Below are 23,985 nucleotides of genomic sequence, written 5' to 3'. Positions count from 1 at the left end.
GTAATCACCAAAGCTTACGTTTAGAAATTTTTACTAAATAAAAAAATAAAAAAACATTTTTTTTAACACATTTTATTGATTCTAAAATATTAATACGTAAATAGGAAAAATATATTTTTATATAAAATTACGGTATCCAGTAGGAACATTCCGCCGACACGTTTAAATTTAAATCCCAATTTCGTAGACAAAACAGTAACGCACAATATTTATCAATAGATTTATTTTCGTTTTTAACTAAAAGCTTAGCATTTCCGATCTAAGTCCTATAATATCAAGCGAATATTTTGTGGGTAGTCATAGGTATAGACTTGAGTCTAAGATCGTGTACTACCAGTGGGAAGGGTCGTCGGCACGGGGGCGAGGCGGGTCGCGCTGTGACCGTCACATCAGCTGATGCCCGACGGTATGGCGTTCTATAATTATTAAACTGAATTAATATTAAATAATTTACTGGTGGTAGGACCTCTTGAGTCCGCACGGGTAGGTACCACCGCCCTGCCTATTTCTGCCGTGAAGCAGTAATGCGTTTCGGTTTGAAGGGCGGGGCAGCCGTTGTAACTATACTGAGACCTTAGAACTTATATCTCAAGGTGGGTGGCGCATTTACGCTGTAGATGTCTATGGGCTCCGGTAACCACTTAACACCAGGAGGAAATCGCCGGACTTCCGCCCTCCCCTGGGGATGGAAGGCGGGGCATGTCGGAGTCGAACTGACTAAAACCTTCTGTCGCTCAACAACCCGCGTCCGAACCTCGCATGAGACAGAACCCATGAAAAGGCAAAGGGGGGAAAGTGAAGCGTTTAGTGCGGAGCACATCTCTCCCATCACCCTCCCCTCGGGACGCCGGACCGGCGGTCGTTGGCGCCACGACCACCAGCCCTCTCGGTCGGCAGGCTATCCGGAGCCCGCCTAGATGGCGCCGGTTAGAATGGTCTATCCTACGGAATACCCCGCTGGGTCAGAACCAGCGTGGGTCGAGGATAGCCGGCCTTCCATCACCCGGATGCTCTTGCGTAAAACGCGTGCAGAGCAGCTTGCACGTCGTCTTCTTAGGCCCCCTTCGCCTGTCCCCAGACCGACATATGAAGGGGACCCGAAACACTTAGAGGGCCAGGGCTTGGGCGAGATCCGCCTCCCTGGCCCCCGCTCGACGGCGGCGGGCTTGCGTGTCTCTCACGCGCCCCGCCGCCTCCTTCTGCGAGATGGTGCACTCGCAGAAGTCGAGCATCGCCTTCCACGACTCGTCGTCGCCGAGCATCGATGCCACAACACTCGGCAACGACAAGTCGTTTCCTATTTTTGCGACGAGGACACGGCGCCACACATCCCAAGCGGGGCAGGCGACGAGCGTGTGCTCCGCCGTGTCCAAGTCGCAACCACAATGGTGGCACTCTGCCGTCGGCTCGGCTCCGGTGCAGGAACTCACCCAAGCAACCATGCCCAGTGAGCACCTGCGTGAGCCGGAAAGTGAGGTTATCATATATAAAAATATTCAGTACCTAGTCAATGAAATGAAATAAATATACACTAATATGTTTTAACTCGTTTAAAAATACAGCAAATGTTCCGAATTCAGTCAGTCAGTTAGCTTCAGCTAACACAGTAAATAGACCTTAATTCAAACGAATTCTGTAGCTTAGTAAGTATAATGCGCTACTTACTAAGCTTACACAGTCAGTTTAAGCGCTAATTAAGCGCTACAAAATGAATACAATTAATAATAAAACCAAATTTATTAATAAGTGTGCGTGTACGTTTTGTAGACTGAATCGAGAAAGAATCCGCAATAAACCTCATTTATGCATAAATGCGTCTCGTTGAGTTCAGTAGTACAATAAATTGGAAAACTCACAAAGCGATTATAATTAATATAATCGATTTTTTGAAATTTGTACGGAAAAGCACTTGTCATCTATAAATCTAAATTCATATATACAGAATACTATAAAAAATCATTGTTCAAAAACTATTTAACAAATTTTCACATTGGGCACATTTCAGGCTATTCAAAGGCCTATAATGTGATGCTTTTTACTGGTGGTAGGACCTCTTGTGAGTCCGCGCGGGTAGGTACCACCACCCTGCCTATTTCTGCCGTGAAGCAGTAATGTGTTTCGGTTTGAAGGGCGGGGCAGGCGATGTTGATGTCTATGGGCACCAGTAACCACTTAAGACCAGGTGGGCTGTGAGCTCGTCCACCCACCTAAGCAATAAAAAAAAGCGTAACATTCGCTCATCACGAGTCACGCGGTTGTAGTCTTTTTCGCTTTGAAAACAAGATCCGAACTGTTCGTTACCTGTGCCTGGCGTCACAGTTACAGGCCGCGGCAGTAATTGCCGCCGCGGCCGCCTGTCGCCGCGCGTGCCGCTGACACTCGAGCAACTGTTGCTCGGGGGGCGCGTCTTGTAGACAGGCAGGCGCGCTGCCGCGACGCGACGATCGGCACAGCGACGCGTACGTCGGAGCGGCTATACGTTCTACCTGCACTCACAATAAAAAAATAACAATTGACGGTAGTTCAAAACCTAAACAAAAAACACGCTTAAATAGGAAAACTGAGCCAACAATTCATTTCTATGTTATATCCTATTTATACCGGTCAGGATATTACAGCGATGTTACGAAATTATAATAATGTCGTAGGTTTTTGATGCGTGTCCATTTTTCAAGTTAATCGGACGTCTTAAAGTCAGTGAAATTGCTTTGTTCAAGGATACACCCACGGAATAGATAAATAAGGTTGGAAAGGCCTTTGCTCTAATTTTGTATTAGAAGCAGTGTCGGCGCTTCATCCCCACTATTTTAATTTCTATACATACACATACTGTGATTACAAGTATTTCGCACACAACAAAAACACCCACACATAAATCTCAGGACAGATATTCGTTCGCAACTAGCACAAAACATCCGTAGGCATACACACTCACACACAAAAAGGCAATAAAAATGTTCATACACGCTAGTGCTTGATAAAATCGATATTCTTTATCGATAAATTATCTGATGAATGAATGGAGAAAATGAAACATGAAATAAATATTGAAAACTATTTTACTTTTATTAATTACAAATAGTCACTGTCCCTGGAATAAAACCTATTTGTTAAGCAGTTGGCGCTTGATATTAATTGCGAATGAATTTTTCAAAACTAAGTGTATTCTGATTTTTTTATGGTAAAATCATTTTCGTAAAATGTTTAGAGCAAATAGTACTAGTCTTTGTCTCCAGTTTCCTCTACCTGTCACGTCAATCCATTGTTCCCTGGCGTTAGGTTCTTTAGGAAACCTAAAATTTTTAATTTACTGCATAAGTCAAATAGCATTTTACTTAGATTTTAATACGTCTTAGACAATATAGTAAATACCCGTAAATGAGAGGTCAACATGTCCCTTTATATTATACCTTCACATTAATTCAATGATAATAATTCAATAATAATAATACATATTTATTTTACTCAAAATACGTCTCACTAAGAATATACTAGGTATCATTAATTAAATATAAAATAATGCAAAAATTATCCATGTCAAATGTAAATATAGTCGAGAATTCTGTCGATGATTTTATTTCACCACATGGTCACCTCACTATCGACAAACCACCACGGCCAATCAGGGCAAAGGCCGAAATTTCAAAGATTGAAGTGTAGAGAACGCAAAGCATGTAGTACATTGGAAGCTGACTTAGTCATTGCGTTCATTGGGCGAGTACACATCGCGCAATGTATGCTATTTATAACTTGCTGCAATAATATTGTTAATGTTTGGAATTTCATAATGCTCAGTATATTTTTATGTTTTAGACAAATAATATTGTAATTAAATGGTAATTTCGACTTACCGATCGAAAGATATACCTCCTCGCTCTATACTTGAGGTCTGATTTTTTGTTTTACAAGTTATAATTGACAACACGGCACTATAAAGCGGAGATCTGTTCGCCAAAGTAGTCCAAAGGGCACTAAACGCGGAGAATGAAAGAATCGGTCGAGTTATGTTTGTACAATCATAACTGTGGCACGCTTGCCCCGCCTACATTACCATTCCAACCTTATTTATCTATTCCGTGGATACACCCGATCATGCTAATTAAAGTTTATGAATCAATAAATTTGAACGCCTTTCTACGTTTATTAATGGTTAAAATAAACCTCAAAAAGACCCAGCATCGTGATTCGGCTAGTCAAATTACGAGGCCTAAGAAAAAAATTATGGTGGTCAAATCAACTCTTAAGAGTTTGAGCTGATCCCACCGTCTATTTTATTACGGTCCCATAGCTGCCATCAACGTTTTGATGCATTTCCAGAAATCTTTTTTATCATTTACTAATTCTAAAGAATCTTCAGCGTTAGGCAGCATCTTGGTTATGCCCAAACATCGGACCATGTCAGTAAGCGACGGTGACCGAAGAAATGGTGAGCAGTATGCACGCCGGCCTTCAAAAGGCAAAAATAATAAAATTACATAATCAAAGATGAAGATGGCTAGAAACGACCACCTCTTGCTCATTTCGATATAATGCAATCACGTAATTATTAATTTTGAAATTAACTTTGTTGGTGGAAATTTCCGAGTGATAAATTTTCTGAATCTATAACCATATTAACAATCGAACCACTCATCTAAAAATAAATCATTAGAGGCACCGATAGCGCAAGTCGTTGTTTAATATTTTTTAGTATTCGCGTTACTGCGTAACGTCAGCCGCGAGTGGGTTCGAGCGGGTCTGTGTGCTTAGTGCGAGTTTTTTAACGTTCTCGATAGCGTAAAAGTTAAGCCAATTTTGTAAGCAGTTGGAACAGCGCCCCTAGCGGCAAACGAAATAATTTTTTTTTTCTACCTATGCTGATAGCCTTGAGAGGCTCTTTTCAGCTTCGCCCTAACGTTTGTAGGTGAGCTAACACTGACCCTAGCAAGAGCAGTGCTTCGCAGAATCTACCACCGGATCGGCAACGCGACACCCTGAGAAGATCCAGCGAGAAACTGAGTTTCTCGCCTGGGAAACCCATGCGTCGTTAATTCATGGTTAATTCACCACACCGTGAATTAACCGGAGCGTAGGCAAACGATCCCATTCCATACAAATATGAGCTAACTTTTACGCTATCGAGAACATTAAAAAAACTCGCACCAAGCACACTGCTCTCGAACCCCAAGCGATGGCGTACCTCAAAGCTGGTTCTCCTGCGGGCCCGCTTGTGTCGCGAGGGCGCGGTGTCGGCGCGCCTCCGCCGCGGGGGGGACGCGGCGGCCGCGCTCGCGCCGAAAAGCCCACGCTCCTCCGCCATACGGATCATATACTTTGCGTCCAAACGGGTTATCTCCTGCGGTCATTCTATCATTATCTGATTTCCACTGCTTACGTCACATTATAGAAGTATAACCGTTTCGATCTATGACCAAAACGACGGATATTTTCGCGAAAATCAATTTTATTCGGTCTTGTGTTTATTTTAATTGGAATTTCAAAAGTCTAGACGAAAGTTTTAGATCAATTACATAAGTTTTTTTATTTAAATTAAAACTGATTACAATTTGAAGCATTCAAATCGAAGAGGTACCACGACGCCTATTCCTGCCTATTTTTGGCCCTGAAGCAATAATGCATTCCGATTTGAATAATAGGACAGCCGTTAAACTATATAATTGAGATAATTCACATATATATGCAATAAAAACATGAATATCCGACTTCTTTCTAACGTCTATGACGATTCACGATCCTAAGACCCAAATTATCAAGGCCGTAAATAAAACTTACACACCAAAAAAGTATCTACTTAGTCTCGTCTTTACCTTAAAAACACTACTAGCAACAACCTATTTGAAACACAGTTTGGAGGTATAAGAGTTTAAATGTAATGAAAGTAATGTCGCTTGTATAGACTACCTTCCTTTGGATGAGGCCGAGATAACAACCGTCTCGATCCAGTATGTAGTTAATATCTAAACCATTCCCTAAATTAGGCAACGTCGCGATTTCGAACAAATCGCAATTCGGTACCTGTAATGACAAAAAACATACTTATGAATTTTTAGGCAAAATATTCAATTCACATTTAACTTGATTAGTAAATATTACAAAAATATCCGGATTATCCTTGTCGGGATCTCCGGGGACGGCGTCATCGGGTACTGCAGGTATAGGTCGGGCTTTGTTAGTCCCAGGCCTTGATCCGGGACGAGATGAATCCGCTTGTTTTCTTAACACTGTATCGTCGGTCTGAGATCTCCGTCTTGGCGGCGACGGTCCAGACGTGCGTCGCTTTGGTGAAATTGAATCAAATTCATCATCCGTTTGGTCATCTCTGTCTCCCTCAGAGATTGTGTTGTCTAATGTTGTTAAGGACTCAATGTTTTCTATTCCGTGCTTTAATGGACTCTGCAATAGTAAAAATTAGTTTTGTAAAGTGGCCAACAAGAATAAATAGAGGGATGAAAAAATATTTAGTTTAAGCGACATTTTTACAACTTTACTGGAGAGCTATTTCAATTTTAAAATTTGGAAAAAATATCACTACAAAAAAACATTTTCAGATATTTCAATGGAGTAAACTTAATTGAAATTCAATTAAAAACTTCGTACTGTTGATGCTAATTCCAAATAAAACGCACCCTTAATTACAAAGATAAATGTCGCGTATAAAGCGAAATCAAATAGCCTTAATTTTTCCTAGCTAAGTTGAACCACATGGTCTAGAGAAACCATATCAGCGTCAACGGGCTAGTAGGTGAGTTCACGGGGCTCAAATCTGACGATGTTGCTAACACGGACCCTAGCAAGAGCAGTGCTTCGCAGAATCTACCACCGGATCGGAAACGCGACCCACTAAGAAGATCCGGCCAGAACCTCAGTGGGCTGTGTCTATGAGTTAATTTACTCGCTGAGCCCTTCGTCGCAAGAGACGGGTTCGACGAGAACGATGACCGGTGCTTGGGGTAGTGTAGCCCCTCGTTATCGTTTTGAGTGAAATCAATGTTAAAACATAAGTACGGATTGGCGATGTTTCCTTTTCAGCAACGCGTGTCGTTCCCGAGCCAATCTGTTCGCTTCTGCGACGGCTCTTGTCACTTGCGCTTGATTTTCGGCTTCTAATGCAGAATGTGTTTCGTACAATATCAACTGGATCTGAAAATAAAATGGTATCATCATTTGTTCTATAAGCCAAGGTTATTGTAGTCTTCGAAATTCATACTTGAGGCTTAGACATTAAGGTCTTCAATGTTTTCTTTTGTTCCTCGAGAATTGATTGCACTCTAGCTTTACCTTTACTGTCAATCTCCGATTCGGTTAAAACCTGAAAGATTGTAATATTGAAATCAATATAAAATTCCGATAAAATTCTTAGCTAAAAAATAATTAAGTAAATAACAGGCAAGTCTGGAATTTATCCAGAATTATGAGTGGCTTCGAAATAGTATAAGTGGGAAATATAAGTTAAAGTCCAATTAGAGTTTCAAGATGAAATCTAATGCTTAGCTACGACACATTCTCTACACCTATGGGCTGATGATGGTGATGATAATGATACTATTACACTATTATTATTTCGGTTCTGTATTAGCTAAAACCAACATAAGGATTTGGAAGGAAAGCTAGAATTCGGAAATATCCATTTAAATGAAAAAAGGATGAAACATCTCATTTATTGAATTGCCTATGTTTTTGTGATCTAATATCGACCGATGTCACCTCTAGCATTGCCAAATCTCCTCCACGACCGCACACAAGATCAATGGGATCCGTGACTGCGGAGTAAGAGTTGGGTGGAGTTGCCAAGGCTGCTACCACTCCGTCTAACGCGTTGGTCACAGTCGGAGTGTCGCAATGTACAGGTTCGCTAAGGACGCATACTGGCGCTCCCGAGTGAGGCGCCTCTGAGGCCTCTATGCCGAGCTCCCGAAGAGCTAAAACATAACTTTCGGCTCTGAAAATAAATTTAAATTTTTATTAATATTCCCCCTAATCATCATCACCATTATACTGCCCTTCTCCCAGTTACCTGGGGTCGGCGCAACATGCTTTCTCCTTCCATACTCTTCTATCATATACCATTTCTTCGCTCACTCCCCTCTTACCCATATCGTCTTTCACGCAATTCATCCATTTCTTCTTAGGTCTACCTCTTCCTCTTTATCCTTCCACATTCATAGTTAGCATTTTCTTACCAACCTCATTTTCATTTCGTCTCATCACATGTCCATACCATCCCAAACGCGCACTTCTCAGCTTTTCTGTCACAGCTGCCACTTTCAGACTTCCTCTAACATATTCATTCCGTATTCTATCCATTCTCGTTACTCCACACATCCATCGCAACATTCGCATCTCTGCTGCATGCAATCGCCTTTTATCGGCGGATGAAAGGCGATTGCATGCAGACTTTAGAGCAACATGAGAAGGAATATTCCCCCCCTAATAAACTACTTAATTTAATTTAAATGCCACCATGCTCGTCTTTTTTATGAAACTTTAAAGGAAAAATATTAAACTTCAAGAGGAAAAGGAAAAATAAAATCAGCATACGAAACGCTGTAGTAATAACTTATCGAGCGTTTGTTTGAGCATGTAGTATTGACCTTCACTCAAATAAATAACACGCCACATTTCACTATCGCCAAAGTCATTGGGGCGCAGTGTATGCCAAGGAGAAGTATTCGATTTATTTGTAGCAATGCCTTTTTTTGGATATCTTCTTCCGGCATCAATTATTAATCCAATTAAGAATATAGCTTATTAATGATCGATCGATATTATATTAGCCTATTTTTAATACGCTTTTATTAGCTTCAGACGTATGTATGTTAGTATGTAACGGAATCTTTGAATATGATTTTGACCCCCTTCAAAACGTCGGATTAACTCGAAATTTGGTATACTTATCAAGGAGCGATGACAATACAATATAAAAAAAATTGAAATTCAACTAAAAAAATCAAAAATAAATAATAGTAAAAAAAAAGTAATAAAATACGCTTTCATAGAAAATGCAACTAAAAAATAGAAAATAAATTTTAATAAATTTGAATCAAAAATTGTGTAAGAAAAAATTATTTTATTGTAAAAAAAGCGTAGGGTGCATGGTATCAGTAGTTATAAATATTTTATGAACAGATATAAGTAGAAGGGTTATTTTGATAATATCCTGAAAAGCACTCCACGCTTTTTTACAATAACATCAATTTTTCTTACACTATTTTTAATTCTTTCTATTTTTTAGTTGGTGTTTCTATAAAAGCGTATTTTGTTAGTTTTATTAAACTTTTTTTTTTTTTTTTTTTTCTAAAAGCAAACAATTATTTTGAGATTAATTGTGCATCGAATGGTCCACATTTTAGATTAGACACGACCTTCAGTAATGAAGAGACCGACTCAGAAGAAGAAGAGATTTTGAGATGCCGTCAATAATGTGCGAATGCGAAAAACTAATAGCAAACGTACTTATCTCCTGCTCCGAACACAACCAGTCGACCGAGTTCCGGTATAGCTGGTGCAGGAGGAGTCTGGGCCTTCAGCACTGCGGCCAGTTCCTTCAGCTGAGCCGCGAGGTACGCTGAGCAACGGGGGGACGACGCGTGGGTCTGGGCCACCACTCCTTGAAGAGAGTTCGCGCGAAGGGCTCGACAAAGCGTAGAAGCTCCCTCGCAAAACTCGCGTTCCTAACAAACAGTAACGTATTCCGGTGAAATACATTAGTAATATCATTCGTGGTCCGCACGGGTAGGTACCACCACCCCGCCTATTTCTGCCCTGTGAAGCAGTAATGCGTTTCGGTTCGAAGTGTGGGGCAGCCGTTGTAACTATACTGAGACCTTAGAAATTATATCTCAAGGTGGGTGGCGCATTTACATTGTAGATGTCTATGGGCTCCAGTAACCACTTAACACCAGGTGGGCTGCGAGCTCGTCCAACCATCTAAGCAATAAAAAAAATCGTAGATACATATTTTAAAAATTTCTGACTGAACAAGCTTACCTGAAGAACAATAATTCCTTCTTGTACTAAATCCAATTTCCCAATGCTGATACTGGCCGGAGGTCGTAGCGTTATGAATCTAAAATTATGTGTTAAGTCGTTTCATTGTTGTTTTTGCTGTATAACTGCTTCTATTTCATTTTATTGATTTAAATTTACCTCGGACAAACTCTATCAAATCTGTATTCGCCGGCGCAAAGCTGTCGTGAGCTGCTGTAAGAGTATCCTAGTTCGTGTAATTTTTTAACCAGCAATGCAATTTTTCTGTAAGTAAATAGTTTAATAACATTTTTCTCGTAAATTTACGCGTTACCTATGGCGTAATTTGATTCACTCTCAGATACAATTTTTCGTAATTTTTTACTATGTACATGTGTTTGTGAAAGTATTCTGCCGTGAAGCAGTAATGCGTTTCGGTTTGAAGGGTGGGACAGCCGTTATAACTATACTGAGACTTTAGAACGTATATCTCAAAGTGGGTGGCGCATTTACGCTGTAGATGTATATGGGCTCCAGTAATCACTTAACAACCAGGGGGGCTGAGAGCTCGTCTACCCATCTAAGCAATAAAAAAAAAACAAATTGCATAATAAATTAGTGGAATCTAATTATCGGCCCGCATGGTTTAATACAAACAGTTACGAGAATAATTCTGATTGAAGGGATTATCAATGTAGCTTAAACATCATTTCTAAGGGATCCTGGTCAAAGCTTCATCATTTGTGTTTCGTTTTCTATCTGTACCCTTAACGAGTTACACATAAACATGTCAACCCAGCAACGAATATAGAATAAAATGCATTTTTTTTGCATAGATGGGTGGACGAGCTCACCACCTGGTAGTTAAGTGGTAACTGGAGCCCATAGACATCTACAACGCAAATGCGCTACCCACCTTGAGATATAAGTTCTAAGGTCTCAAGTATAGTTACAACGGCTGCCCCACCCTTCAAACCGAAACGCATTACTGCTTCACGGCAGAAATAGGCAGAGTGGTGGTACCTACCCGTGCGGACTTACAAGAGGTCCTACCACCAGTAAAAAAAAATTAATTAATTATGACAAAGGAAAAACAAATATTCACTTTGCTACTTATTATTATTTATACATACTTGGCTTTAAAAGTGTTAACCCAACCCGTGATTATGTCCTTATTGACACACGCTGATATGCGTTCCTCACGCAAATGTGGCGGCAATAGGTCCGACAACCTGATAAAAAAAATGTTAATAATCTCTAATCGTTAGAGGAAAATTGTTTATTACCATTGTTTGTTTATTTTATTACTCACGAGAGAGCCTTATTTTTTATACGAATCCTAGCGATGGCAGCTGCGAAGTGTACTCTTTGTTCCCAGACAACGTTCTCCATTTCCTTAAATGGTTGTCCAGCGCCTTCCAATAGTTGTGTAGCGCGTTCTTGCTCTGCCCTTGGTCTGGCCTCCCAGCGACGTCTCGCTAACTCCATCAGGAATAGCCAAACTATGTGACGGTTGCCGGTGTACTAAAATGACATTATTACGAACAGACAATCCGTTTTACTGAAGTAAATAAAAACGCTTTCGTTTAACATCTATCTTAAAATATAAATCTACAGTGGTTTTTACGGATGTTCCGTTCTAACTACTGAACCATGCATCCGATTGACTTGAAAATTAGTATCCATGTAGAAAATACATGTACTTAATGGATAGGCTAATATTTATTTGAGTGTTGGACTCCCTAATAATAATGACAATAGATAATAATATTAATTTTAAATGCCCAGCGAAGCGGGCGAGTACGGCTAGTAGTTCATATTATTATGCAGGAGCCGCTTAAAGCGATACTTTTTATTTATCTACCAGAAGAACCTAGGTAAATAATTAGATAGGTGTGTTGAAAACTTATTAGGTAGGGTGCCTTATCGAAGCGTTTCAACACATAGCCCTTCGTGTCGACACTAATTCGTAGAATTTTATCGCAGCCAAAATCTATCGAGTCGATTCTTTCGTTTCGCCTGTTTTAATAGTTTGTCATAAATATAAAGCTCATTTTCGTGAGCGTCCTCAGCATTCGGAAAAGAAATCGTTCGAGTCACGACAATGTCGTAATGCGAGTTAAATGGGACGATACTTTTTATTGTAACATCTTGTCGAACCTACCCTAACCGGTAGTTATGAAGTAATGAGATTTAAATATGCGGGCCTTGAAAACGATTGTAAAAGTTATAACCTTCGAAGTTCAAAACAAGAATGGTAATGAAAATGGGAAATGACATTTGAAAAAGTCTAGTAAGTACGATGATGGTGCGACCGCCCCCATGTTAACTGAAGCCCTCGATAATTTAACGATTAATCAAAACGGGACACAATAATAGGGTTTTTTCGTATACAAAGTAGGTCTAGGTGAGTTTTCGTGTTAAGGTGACGTGTGTACATGATATTAAAAGCAGTCACCAATATTCGGGTCGGTCAAATTCATGTGTTGCTACCATCATATACATGCCTCGTATAGATAATTATGCATTTTAGCTTAGTCATGCTATTTTTTTTATCATTTAGGAATTAATGGTGGGCCCAAGACCTTTCCAGTTTCACCAGGCTAGTACGAGCTCAGGCAGGACGGGTGGGATTTGCTAACAGCTACACGAGCGCCTCCTAGGCCTAAAGGAAAAAGGAAAAAGGAAGGGAAAAGGAAACCTAACTACTCAAGAGCAGCTGCTTTGCGAATGTATCTACTGAATCTTCGCTCATAATGTCTTGATGAGGAAGCGACAGATTTATCGAGTGCTATCTTACCTGTGGGTAGTCAGCCAGGAACTCAATATCGTCCATGGCCTGGTCCAAGACACATTTATCTGTTGGTACAAAAAAAAGTTACAGTATCGTGGAAAAAAAATACACAGGAGACGCATCGCGTGACAATAAATTGTATACGAATAGGTAACCATCGAGTGCGGAATAATAAAAAGTCCAAATACAAAATGTCACAAATTTATCGACATTTTTATTCTGCTCGAAACAAATACCGTTCGGTTAGTGAGCAAAATTTCGTGATAGTATAAAGCTAGTAAATATAAATATTTCTTGACTATTGAAAAGCCACATGGAATACTTTGTCACAGATCACGTTTCGAATCACATTTGAATAGGTAGAACCGACCCATTCCCACCCGTTATTAAATTGTTATCAATGTCTATAGAGACTAGAATGACTTGCTCCATAATGAAGATTCTACTACAATTCATTTTTAATACTTATCCCCCTTCTAAACGGAACGGATGACTTTTTTGGCGTAAAAAAAAGACGGGACTGTGCTACACGTGCATGCTCATATTAAGCCTTTGGTGATTAAAGGAATAGTAAAATAATAAAAAAAAAATTACATTGTGATTTTTATCATAGAGGAAGTTGCACGTGTAGTCCTTAGAAAAAATGGTTTTATCCTGCCGGTATTAAACTCAGACATAATCAAATCGCTCGTACCTGTATCGCTCTGCCGTGAAGGAGAACTATACTGAGATCTTTGAACTTATATCTCAAGGTGGGTGCCGCATTTACGTTGTAGATGTCTATCATCATCATCATCATCATCTCAACCTGTCTACTGTCCACTGCTGAACATAGGCCTCTCCAAGTGATCTCTAGTGCGGCCGGTCCGTTGCCACCTGTATCCAACGTGACCCAGCAATTTTCACCAGGTCGTCGGTCCATCTGGTAGGTGGCCGTCCCACATGTGTAGATGTCTATGGGTTCCAGTAACCCCTGAACCTCAGGTGGGCTTTTATTGCTTAGGTGGGCTCGTCCACCCACCTAAGCAATAAAAAAAACAATTTATTTAGTGAGGAAAACTTTTCAACCAAATTCAAAATAGATCCAAACATGTGTAAAAGTGCTTAAACACGCGAATATTTATCACGATGGAACCGTAGTAGCATCGTGATAGACTTAAATAACGTTTTCAACAGTTACAAACTAGGTTTATGGTCTTTTCCGAATAGCGTGCGGTAATTTACAGCTCGGCGCTGTTCCGTGACACTTCAGGCGAAAGTATTCCTATTTGATGGCTTGAGTATCGCACGGATTAACAGGTTTTCGGATTTACTTTGTTAACACTTAAAAACGAGTAACGGCCGAGCTAGGCAAAGCTGTGAATTTACAATTTTTATTTTTATTGTTTAGATGGGTGGCCGAGCTCACAGCCCACCTGGTGTGAAGAGGTTACTGGAGCCCATAGACATCCACAACGTAAATGCGCCATCCACCTTGAGATATAAGTTCGATGTCTCAAGTATAGTTACAACGGCTGCCCAACCCTTCGAACCGAAACGCAACACTGCTTCACGGCAGAAATAGGCAGGGTGGCGGTACCAACCCGCGCTGACTCACAAGAGGTCCTACCACCAATCCTGCGCTGCTTACATCCAGCGGATCCCCTCAAATCTCAATAGGTCCTCGATCCACTCTGTGGAAGGTCTATTGCGTATTTATGCACGTGAAAACAAAACTTACATCGGAAAACGTCATAAATAACAGAATAAACGAAACGCATTTCTTGTTCGTCCTCGAAATCGACTTGCTGTGGTGGCTTGCAGAGAAGACGAGCCGCTTTTAAGACCTAACAAGAAAAAAAAACATTAAGCATCTAACGTTCAGTGAAATTTTATATTTCTCTTCGAATATCTATACCTATACTATAATATACCTACACTATACTAATATTATAAAGAAGAAAGATTTGTTTGTTTGTTTGTATTGAATAGGCTCCGAAACTACTCAACCGATTTGAAAAATTCTTCCACTGTTTGGAAGCTTATACTATTCCCGAGTGACATAGGCTATAATTTTTTTTTTTTTAAATTAGCGATCTTTACTAAACTCCAATAATGTAACCCAAGGTGTAAAAAATTACCTAAAATATTCTTTACATCGCGTGCCCTGCGAAAACTATTGATCATTATTTTATTGATGATAGAATAAAATAATACTACGACTTAATTACACAAAGTGTCGAGACAGGAAATGTCTAACTATTGTAGTTATGCCGCAATAAGTGTTCTTTCATTTAAAAAAAGTAAAACAACTACAAATATCGTTGAAATTTTTGTTAAAGACCCGAGTGGAGCCGGAGCGGGCCGCTAGTATATTATAACTTATTAAAATTATTAAGCGCGTAGAGAATAGAAAAAAAAGTAGAAGTTCTTCCAAGTTTAAAATTACTGGGGGTCGGGACCGGGGTCGTATCCGTGACCTGGCCCCCTAAGAGCTAGGGGTCCCACCCGTTTTGTGCGGGGAGGGACCCAGACGAGGGGTGGCGTGCTCTGCACGCTCACCCGCAATAGGAAGCCGGGTGATGGTAGACCGCGTTCCCCCGACCGCTCTGGGGGAAGGTGTAACGCGGCGCCATCAAAGCGGGCTCTCGGCCCGCTGAACGAGGGAACCGGTGGTCGTTTCGCTGGCGGCCACCGGTCCGGCGTCCGTGGGACGGTGGGATGGATGTAATGTGCTCTGCGTCAACCCTGTCCCGCCGTTTCAATAGCCCCGACTGGGCTTCGGCCCGGTCCGAGGTAGGGCGCCGGTTGTGAGCGGCAGGAGTTTTTAGTGAGGTTCAACTCCCACATACCCCACCTGCCGCGCGGGTGGGGATCCGGCGATTTTCTCCTGTGGAAAAAAAAAAAAAAAAAAAAAGTTTAAAATTACTAATCCGAATGTGTTAAATGGTTCTTAATGATTTTCGCATAGATTGTACTGTGTCTTTTTACATTTTAATAATATTTATAGTCAATATTAATATTTATATTAGTCTAATGATTTTTTATCATGATGTTCGAACGAACGAATAAACTAGGCAGAGAAAAAGCGCAAAAAATAGGTAAATAGACAAAAGCAAAATAGCATATAGGCAATTTGAGGCCTGGTTAAGTCAGATAAACCAAAACAGTTAAACACATCTTTTTTTTAATTGTGTCATTGTCACAAAAAACATACGTGTTTATTTTGATATGTACTAGCGCCTGCTAGTACATACCTAGTACTAGGAATACTAGTGTTAGTAAAACTGTTTCATAGGTTTTCGAGAATCGTCTTCACTACCTAATCACTAGGAAATTAAAATATTAAACGCAAAATCTTTGTGATTTTGTGATAATGTAAAGAAGTTAATTACTTATATCGATATTTTCATATAATAGTAACTTATCTACTCAATGTAGTTCAAGTGAATGCGGACAAAGACAATGTAGGTAATTTCCGAATATTGCCTGTTGTGTTTGATTCGATTCAATTTACTTTAACCTTCTATCGCTCCGGTTAACACGTTGATGGCTTTCAGTTTCATTTCGGATTAATCATGACTTTTGATTGTTTTTATAGCGTAGGTACCAGTTACACAATAATACAGCAGATATATTAAAATATGTTCAAATTTCAAACGTTCTAACAAATCTTTTTAGAAGAGAAACCCTTTATAATCATTAGCGTACAAATTGGTATCTTAGGAAATAAGAACTAGTTTTATTAGGTCGCAAATTAAATAGACGTCGGAATAATTAGTTAATAAGTTGTTAATGTAGTTCGAAGAGGCATTATAGACACCCGTTTCTTATTTTTAATTCCCGGAAAGACTAGTATCTTAAAATGCAACTCTATTATCGTATTCTTTGTAGTTAAAGATATCTATGAAGTAATCATATAATTATGAATGAAAAAGTGTGTTTGTTGATTTGTCCCTCATTAATGCAGTAAAGGGTATTCGCTCGTTTGGTTGATTTCCTGGATAGGGTTAGTGTATGACCTTTATTTTGTCACTGAACAGACAAAGGCTTTTAAGTAAAAAAAAATACACATTGTCAATGTTTTAATACTAATAATACCCGTAATATGTACTAGAAAAATATTAGCACTTATATTAGTTAGTTATTAGTAGCACATATAAAGTATTAACTTTGTACTTTGGTTTTTGTCAGAATGCTATCAATATACATAATAAGTATATTACAAGCATAACTTAAAATAAATAACCTGTCCGATGTCCCAAACTGGGCCGGTAGTTTTAACGGAAACCGGTGGTGGTGCATGAGGATTCTTCGCAGGCACCACGAAGCTCCACGGTGCCCACTCCTCCGGTGGTTCTTCTACCGGTTTTTGTTGTTGTTCAGAGTCATCATTACTGTGTATTTAAAAAACAAGGAATATAATATCTTATTATTATACTTATAATATTCACTTTCTGAAGACTTGGTCGAAATTAATTCAAAAACAATGAAAGTCATGCTGGACAGATTTCAAGACATCGGATAAAATAAATTAAGTATCATCCTTTAAACTCCGATAGGTATTCTTATTTGCGTAGGTACCTACATGCCATAAGATGAGCTTGTAGCTGATACAATTTACAAATACAGTGGATAGGAAAAAATCTTCGGCACTATCGTATGTAAATGTCTTCACTACTCGGAGAGCCTCTATCCCCAGGAAGTCAAGAATATCAGAGGCGTCAAGGTTAATCGAATTATTATTATTAAAATTGAAAATCATTTCAACATACACATATGTTTAACGCATTGACGGGCTTTGTAGTTTCAGTATCTCTAAGCATCAGTAATAAATATAAAAATAAATGGGTATGGAAATGAATTTATTATGTAATTATGACCAATGATGAATGAAGTTACTAGTAGTAGTTACATTTAATGCGACTTACGTCAAAGAGGTGAAAGCGGTCCTATCTTCGAGAATCATAGGCCTCATGTTATTGATTTGGTTTTTAGAGGCATGACTACGGTGCATTCGAACCGATAATAAAAATAATTTTATGAAACGAGTATTTTTATTTATTTATTTTTTCATATAGTTACTGAAAATTTTAAAACGATTTTTTTGGTTTTCCTTTGACACGTACAGTCTCATCCGTTGACTTCAAACGCGAGTGATTATTGTTTTGATTCTTTACTTAACATTCAATCATAATGTACACTATGGTCGAAAAAAAAAGGTTCAATAAAAATCATAAGCGCACTTGAATTAGGCCTTAATGTATTATCTTTTTTTTTAATAAGCTTTTATTCGCTTCAGACGTAGGTAGGTATGTAGGCTTGTAACGGAATCTTTGAACATGATTTTGACCCCCTTCAAAACGTCGGATTAACACGAAATTTGGTACACTTATTAAGGACCGATGACAATTTAAAATAATAAAAAATTTGAAAAAATTGAAATTCAACTAAAAAATAAATAATAGTTTAAAAAACTAACAACACACGCTTTTATAGAAAATCCAACTAAAAAATAGAAAATAAATTATAATAAATTTGAATTAAAAATAGTGTAAGAAAAAATTATTTTACTGTAAAAAAAGACGTGGGGTGCATGGTATCAGTAGTTATAAATATTTTATGAACAGATATGAGTAGAAGGGTGGTAATTTTGATAATATCCTGAAAAGCACCTTATATTTAATATTTTATCGTAATTATTTTTACTTGCATTTCTAAGTTTTTTTGTAACGCTACAAGACTGAAGTATTGCTGAAGCCTCCATTCCTTGTCACTGGGAAGTATGAGCCTCTCCGCCTCACTCGTGTCTCCGTCTTGTCTGGCCGCTTCTTCTTGCAGCAGAAGTTGCGCCAATAGTTTTGAATAAACTTGAAAAATATTCCCATTCCCGTATTGACTGAGCGCAACCCATAGCGCGTTCGGGTCGTATTTTTCTGGCATATTTGTAACATTTTATATTGAGAAACTCATTTAATAGATACAGCACAATAGCCCCGATATCTTCATGTAGAAAAAAACCTATTCTCGAATTTTATTATTCTGTTGTATTAAGAGAAAACGTTTTTTTTTTTCGGGAGATGGGTTGTTCTGTTGATTGCCGTTCGCCACTGAATCCACACTGAAACTGAAAGTATACAGCCTCGATCGACCAATCCGTGGCGACTTGTTGCATGGCACACATGTTTTATATAACAATTGTTTATCTTTTAAGACTATATAGGTATAAAATGTTATGAACCCACTATATAAAAATCAAGTAAAAGTTGTACACCAATTCAGGCCATAGAATCTTAACGACAAAGATTGCTTTGTAAAAACGTGGTCCTTATCTAGATCGAGCTCAGTGACCCAGGCTGCGGAATCATGTGATCCAGGTTCTTCCGGTCAAACTTTGTGATAGATATTTGGTATTCCGGATCGGACTGCAGGTTGATTGTTTGTGAGTTTCGGTATCATTGACATAGGAAGCGAGTATAATGTAGACTGTAGAGCTAGTAGGACAGAAGGCTGGCGTCATCCAGACTACTAGCCGACTAAGAGGAACAACGCTCGTGTCGATAACAACTGCCACGGGAAGATCACTACATCTTAATTTGCATGATGTAATAAAAACCAAATTGGTGTAATAAAAACCAAACCCGCAAAATTATAATTTGCGTAATCACTGGTCGTAGGACCTCTTGTGAGTCGGCACGGGTAGGTACCACCACCCCGCCTATTTCCGCCGTGAAGCAGTAATGCGTTTCGGTTCGAAGGGTGGGGTAGCCGTTGTAACTATACTTGAGACCTTAGAACTTATATTTCAAGATGGGTAGCGCATTTACGTTGTAGATGTCTATGGGCTCCAGTAACCACTTAACACCAGGTGGGCTGTGAGCTCCTCCATCCATCTAAGCAATAAAAAAAAAAATTAGGTAGCTTACATGCTATCTGAACCTCTATTCTTTGAGTTTTACCTCATTATGGGAAGTTGTAAAATACATACATATATTTAATAAACATTTATATACTTTTAATTATTTACAAAAATATTTCAAAATGCTTGCTCTCATCTCGTGTTTGTAAATGAGAATGCACCCAGTACCTCTTTCTTTGTTTTTCTTTTATTTCGTAAAGAGTCAGCGTTGGAACGGTACTTCGGCAAGGCGATGTGTCATGAAAATCACTTCATCGCGGCCGCCGCTCACTACTCCCCACTCCCGCTCACGCAGGGCCCAGTCACCGTCGATGCCCTAGAGATGTTCTTACGGATCCTTCTGATCCACTAATATTGTCATAAGACGCCTGCAGCTTACTGGTGGTAGGACCTCTTGTGAGTCCGCACGGGTAGATACCACCACCCCACCTATTTCTGCCGTGAAGCAGTAATTCGTTTCGGTTTGCAGGGTGGGGCAGCCGTTGTACTAAGATCTTAGAACTCATATCTCGAGGTGGGGGGCGCATTTAAGCTGTAGATGTCTATGGGCTCCAGTAACCACTTAACACTAGGTGGGTTGTGAGCTCGTCCACCGATCTAAGCCATAAATAAATTAAATTTGAAAAGCAATAAAAAAAAAAGCTCCTAGTATTAGGAGCAGGCACAGGGACCATTGTAACGTAAATAGTGCGTACGAGTCCTTAAAAGTACATTTCTTTAATTTAGTGCTCTATAATGAAAATCAACTGACAATCAAACGCATATAACGTTTAGTGACAATGTCAAATTAGATTACAAATCACCATGTTCCACTGTTCTTAATAATAAATATGTAAATAAATTAAAAACAATTTGAAAAACAACCTAATACTACAAAAATCATGAATAGATTTTGAACAGTCTCATATTTTTATGTAAACAATATCATGAAGGGGGCTGTTTAAAGCCACTCCTGTTCATAATGGAGGGGATGACTAAAGAGGAAAGTTACGCTGAGCGACGACAGTTATTCAAAGATATATGGATCACAGCATCCAATATGGATTTAAAAGACAACGAAGTCACGACCAAACCAAGAGTCATCAAGTTAGTTTCATTGGTAGATTTAAGTCAATTAATCAGAGGTTTTAACATGAGAAACCGCTGCTATTAAACACATACCCGCTTCTCTAGTATTTTGTTCGTTTTTCGCGACTACTGCTTTCAATTAAAAACTACTATTGCCGTATATCCATACGTTTTTTACTGTCCTTATGTTGTTCGATTTAATTACATTTTATTTATTTATTTATTTACATTAATATAAAGAGGTGAAACTGAATGAAGGAAATAATATATTGGGAATATAAAGGCGAAAGTACTTCTCTATAATCAATTCGTACTTAGTGGGCTTTCCTTCGCGCTGTTTCCTATGAAACCCTTCTCTTGATATTTTATGTTACGGGTGGGCTTTTTGTACTGGCGTTGGATGATTACGGTTGCTTAGTGGTGGTAGGACATCTTGTGAGTCCGCGCGGGTAGGTACCACCACCATGCCTATTTCTGCCGTGAAGCAGTAATACGTTTCGGTTTGAAGGGTGGGGCAGCCGTTGTAACTATACTTGAGACTAGAACTTATATCTCAAAATGGGTGGCGCATTTACGTTGTAGATGTCTATGTGCTCTAGTAACCACTTAATATCAGGTGGGCTGTGAGCTCGTCTACCCATCTAAGCAATAAAAAATAAATAAAATAAAAATAAAAACTCTTATTTTAGGAGCTAATTTAATTTGAAAACAAAAAGAATGTTTTAACACGAAACTGTAATAATATGCAAAGTTTTTTTTCTCTGAATATAGAACCCTCCGCCTTGACGATATAGATAGATCTATTGCTGGTAAAAAGAAAAAGGAACGCATTAAAAACTTGCGAGCAGTTTGCAATAAAATTTTAGAATTTTGCGATCGACAAGACGCTGACGACATACTTTATCATCAGGTAAGTTTTGTTTAATTAAGAAATGTAATTTTCTTTGTTTTTGTAATTTTGTATACATAATATAACTGGAATAGCCTCTTAGGCTACCAGCGAATAGGCAGGAAAAAATATACATAATAATAGGAAGGAAAAATTTTAAGCTTTTTTTTTATGATTGAATATTTACTGGTGGCCCGGATGGAGGCCTTTCCAGTTTCACCAGGACAGGTGGGCGAGCAAAGGCTCAGCCAGGAGTGGTGGGATTTGCTAACAGCTACCCGAGCGCCTCCGAAGGAGATCTAACAGCTCAAGAGCAGCTGCTTCGCGAATGAATCTACTACCGGATCGGAATCGCGACCCGCTGAGAAGATCCGGCGAGAAACTCAGCGAGCTGATTCATGGGTTAGGTTGCACGGCGAACTCTTTGTCGAGTTCGAAGAGTACGGTTACTGGGGTCCCTAAGCCTGCTCCTAGTGTTAGAGCTGAAGGCGTCTAATGCAAAGGTTATTGGATCTGATGGATCCGTAAGGACGTGTCTAGGGCGTCGACGGTGACTGGCTCCTGCATGATCAGGATTCGGGGAGTAGTCAGCGGCGGCAACGATAAGGCGATTATCATGACGCATAGCCTTAGCGAAATACCGTTCCAACGCTGATTTCATGTATTTCTGGATAGATTCGAAGCCCAGGTCGTCGTGTAGGTCAACGTTCCTCACGAACCACGGAGCTCCGACAGCTAACCTGCAAATGCGGGATTGTAGAGATTGGGGGGTGTCTATATGTGCGCGGGCCGCGTGAGCGAACACCACACTCGCGTAAGTTATGACGGGCCTTATGCAAGTTTTGTAAAGTGTCACCTTGTTCCGAAGGGACATTTTACTTCGCTTACAGATCATGGGGTAGAGTCTACCGAGAATAAACGCGGCACAGTCACGGACTGATTTTATATGCGGGCGGAATGTCATCGATGCATCCAGGGTAACGCCCAGGTACTTGACCTTCCTAGCCCAGGGTATGGGTTGTCTAAAGAGAGTAATTGGGGGTGTGAGATTCCTCCTCCTAATCCGGGAGGAAATCCGTGTGGAGCTTCCCCTCTGAAATAGCACCGCAGTACTTGTCGCTGGGTTGATGTCTCTGCGCCATTTTCGGAACCACTGTCCTAGGGCTAGGGCTGCGCTCTGAAGCTTCTTCGTGATTAGGGACTTGTTTCTACTGGAATAGTAAACAGTCGTGTCGTCGGCGAATAAAGCTAACTGGGTCGGCGGCGACCGAGGAATATCGTTGACGAATAAGCTAAACAGGAGGAGTGAGAGAACAGAGCCTTGCGGGAGTCCAGCTGTGAGAGGTCGTGGGGAGGAGCGGGTTCCCTCGACTCGATATCGAAAAGAGCGGTTCGACAAGAAGTCCCTTATGATGAGCACGAGACTATCCGGCACGCCCATGTTGAATAGTTTGAAAATCAAACTGTTGTGCCAGACTTTGTCGAACGCTTTTGCGACGTCGAAGAAGAGAGCTCCCGTGTATAACGGTTTTGGTCGATTAAGCCCCACAAGAATGTGCTCCGTGAGGCGGTGCACATGTTGACGCATGAATTTTAAGCTCTACTGGCTTCTATAGTATGTCTCCTAAGGTATTTGTTACTGAACATCACAGTTTCGCCGTTATTTATTTAGACTTAATTCCAGATTATTTTGTAGGTGGTTGAAGACGATCACTCACCATGCTCGAAGGAAATCGATAGAAAATCGCGGAAAAACAAATTATTGAGAAGAAAGCGTAAAATTAAAACTCGGCGACAACTTTCGCCACCAGCTGATACCTTGAACTGTGAAAAAAAATTAATTCATTCTAATAAAAAATCAAGACATACTTCTCCTATAAAAAATCCTGCTGTAGAAAAAAACAACATACATCTGAGTAGAAAAGTATAAGTACACAATTACACAGCTAAAAGAATTACCAAAGAAATAAAAAGTAATATGCCTCAGTTATGACGAGATTCTGATGTGACAATCTGTTCAATGAACTTGAAAGCTAAAATAAAAAAATTCCATCTATAGCAATTTATTGTCATATTTTTTAAATATTGTAACTATGTCTAACAATGACTTTTTTATGGTCGTTACAGTGTCTTATAGGCCATTCAGTATATTTTATATAAATATGCCCAGCTGTAAATTGTAAACAAAGCTAGTTGGTAGTCGGTAATGGTAAGGTCGACTTATACGACGACCTGGGTCTTGAATCGATCCGGAAATGCCTGAAGTCAGCGTCGGAAAGGTACTTTAATAAGAATATGCGTCATGATAATCATCTTAACGTTGCCGCCGCTGAGTACTCCCCGACTCCTGCTCACGCAGGAGCCTGTCAC

At 39.6% G+C, this 23,985-nt stretch overlaps 2 protein-coding genes across 4 annotated transcripts; one reads left to right on the top strand and one right to left on the bottom strand.

Moving 5' to 3' along the window:
• Positions 1–206: 206 nt before the first annotated feature.
• On the bottom strand, positions 207–18,864 carry LOC101742063 (uncharacterized). Of its 3 annotated transcripts, none has more exons than XM_012691722.4 (17): positions 18,453–18,864; positions 16,989–17,136; positions 14,481–14,586; positions 12,767–12,825; positions 11,279–11,490; positions 11,100–11,198; positions 10,147–10,251; positions 9,988–10,066; positions 9,454–9,671; positions 7,705–7,939; positions 7,208–7,309; positions 7,006–7,140; positions 6,094–6,393; positions 5,902–6,015; positions 5,180–5,335; positions 2,302–2,486; positions 207–416 (listed from the first exon to the last, which is right to left on the bottom strand). In XM_012691722.4, the coding sequence occupies exons 1-17, from the start codon at positions 18,680–18,682 to the stop codon at positions 275–277; spliced, it is 2,625 nt and encodes an 874-aa protein (XP_012547176.1). In that variant the 5' UTR covers positions 18,683–18,864; the 3' UTR covers positions 207–274. The 3 variants fall into 3 exon arrangements, with proteins under 3 accessions (XP_012547176.1, XP_021204766.1, XP_012547177.1); XM_021349091.2 differs by lacking the exon at positions 18,453–18,864 and adding an exon at positions 17,671–17,906; XM_012691723.4 differs by lacking the exons at positions 207–416; positions 2,302–2,486 and having other exon boundaries at positions 5,299–5,346.
• A 1,558-nt stretch (positions 18,865–20,422) lies between these two features.
• On the top strand, positions 20,423–23,677 carry LOC101742940 (uncharacterized). The gene is made up of 3 exons (XM_004927901.5): positions 20,423–20,744; positions 21,498–21,636; positions 23,312–23,677. Exons 1-3 carry the CDS (start codon positions 20,620–20,622, stop codon positions 23,543–23,545), a joined length of 498 nt encoding a protein of 165 aa, XP_004927958.1. The 5' UTR covers positions 20,423–20,619; the 3' UTR covers positions 23,546–23,677.
• Positions 23,678–23,985: the final 308 nt, after the last annotated feature.

The sequence above is a fragment of the Bombyx mori genome, chromosome 13, assembly GCF_030269925.1.
Source record: "Bombyx mori chromosome 13, ASM3026992v2".
Classification (NCBI taxonomy): Eukaryota; Metazoa; Arthropoda; class Insecta; order Lepidoptera; family Bombycidae; genus Bombyx; species Bombyx mori.
The sequence above is the reverse complement of the archived record's forward strand: the minus strand, read 5'-3'. Positions and strand labels throughout refer to the sequence as shown.

Coding starts and splice junctions, on each gene's coding strand:
- LOC101742063 (XM_012691722.4), bottom strand. CDS start 18,682: ATGCCAGAAAAATACGACCCGAACGCGCTATGGGTTGCGCTCAGTCAA. Junction 7,141..7,207: donor CCTTAATGTCTAAGCCTCAA/GTATGAATTTCG, acceptor TTTTATTTTCAG/ATCCAGTTGATATTGTACGA. Junction 5,336..5,901: donor TCGGCCTCATCCAAAGGAAG/GTAGTCTATACA, acceptor GAATGACCGCAG/GAGATAACCCGTTTGGACGC.
- LOC101742940 (XM_004927901.5), top strand. CDS start 20,620: ATGGAGGGGATGACTAAAGAGGAAAGTTACGCTGAGCGACGACAGTTA. Junction 20,745..21,497: donor ACCAAACCAAGAGTCATCAA/GTTAGTTTCATT, acceptor CTCTGAATATAG/AACCCTCCGCCTTGACGATA. Junction 21,637..23,311: donor ACGACATACTTTATCATCAG/GTAAGTTTTGTT, acceptor ATTATTTTGTAG/GTGGTTGAAGACGATCACTC.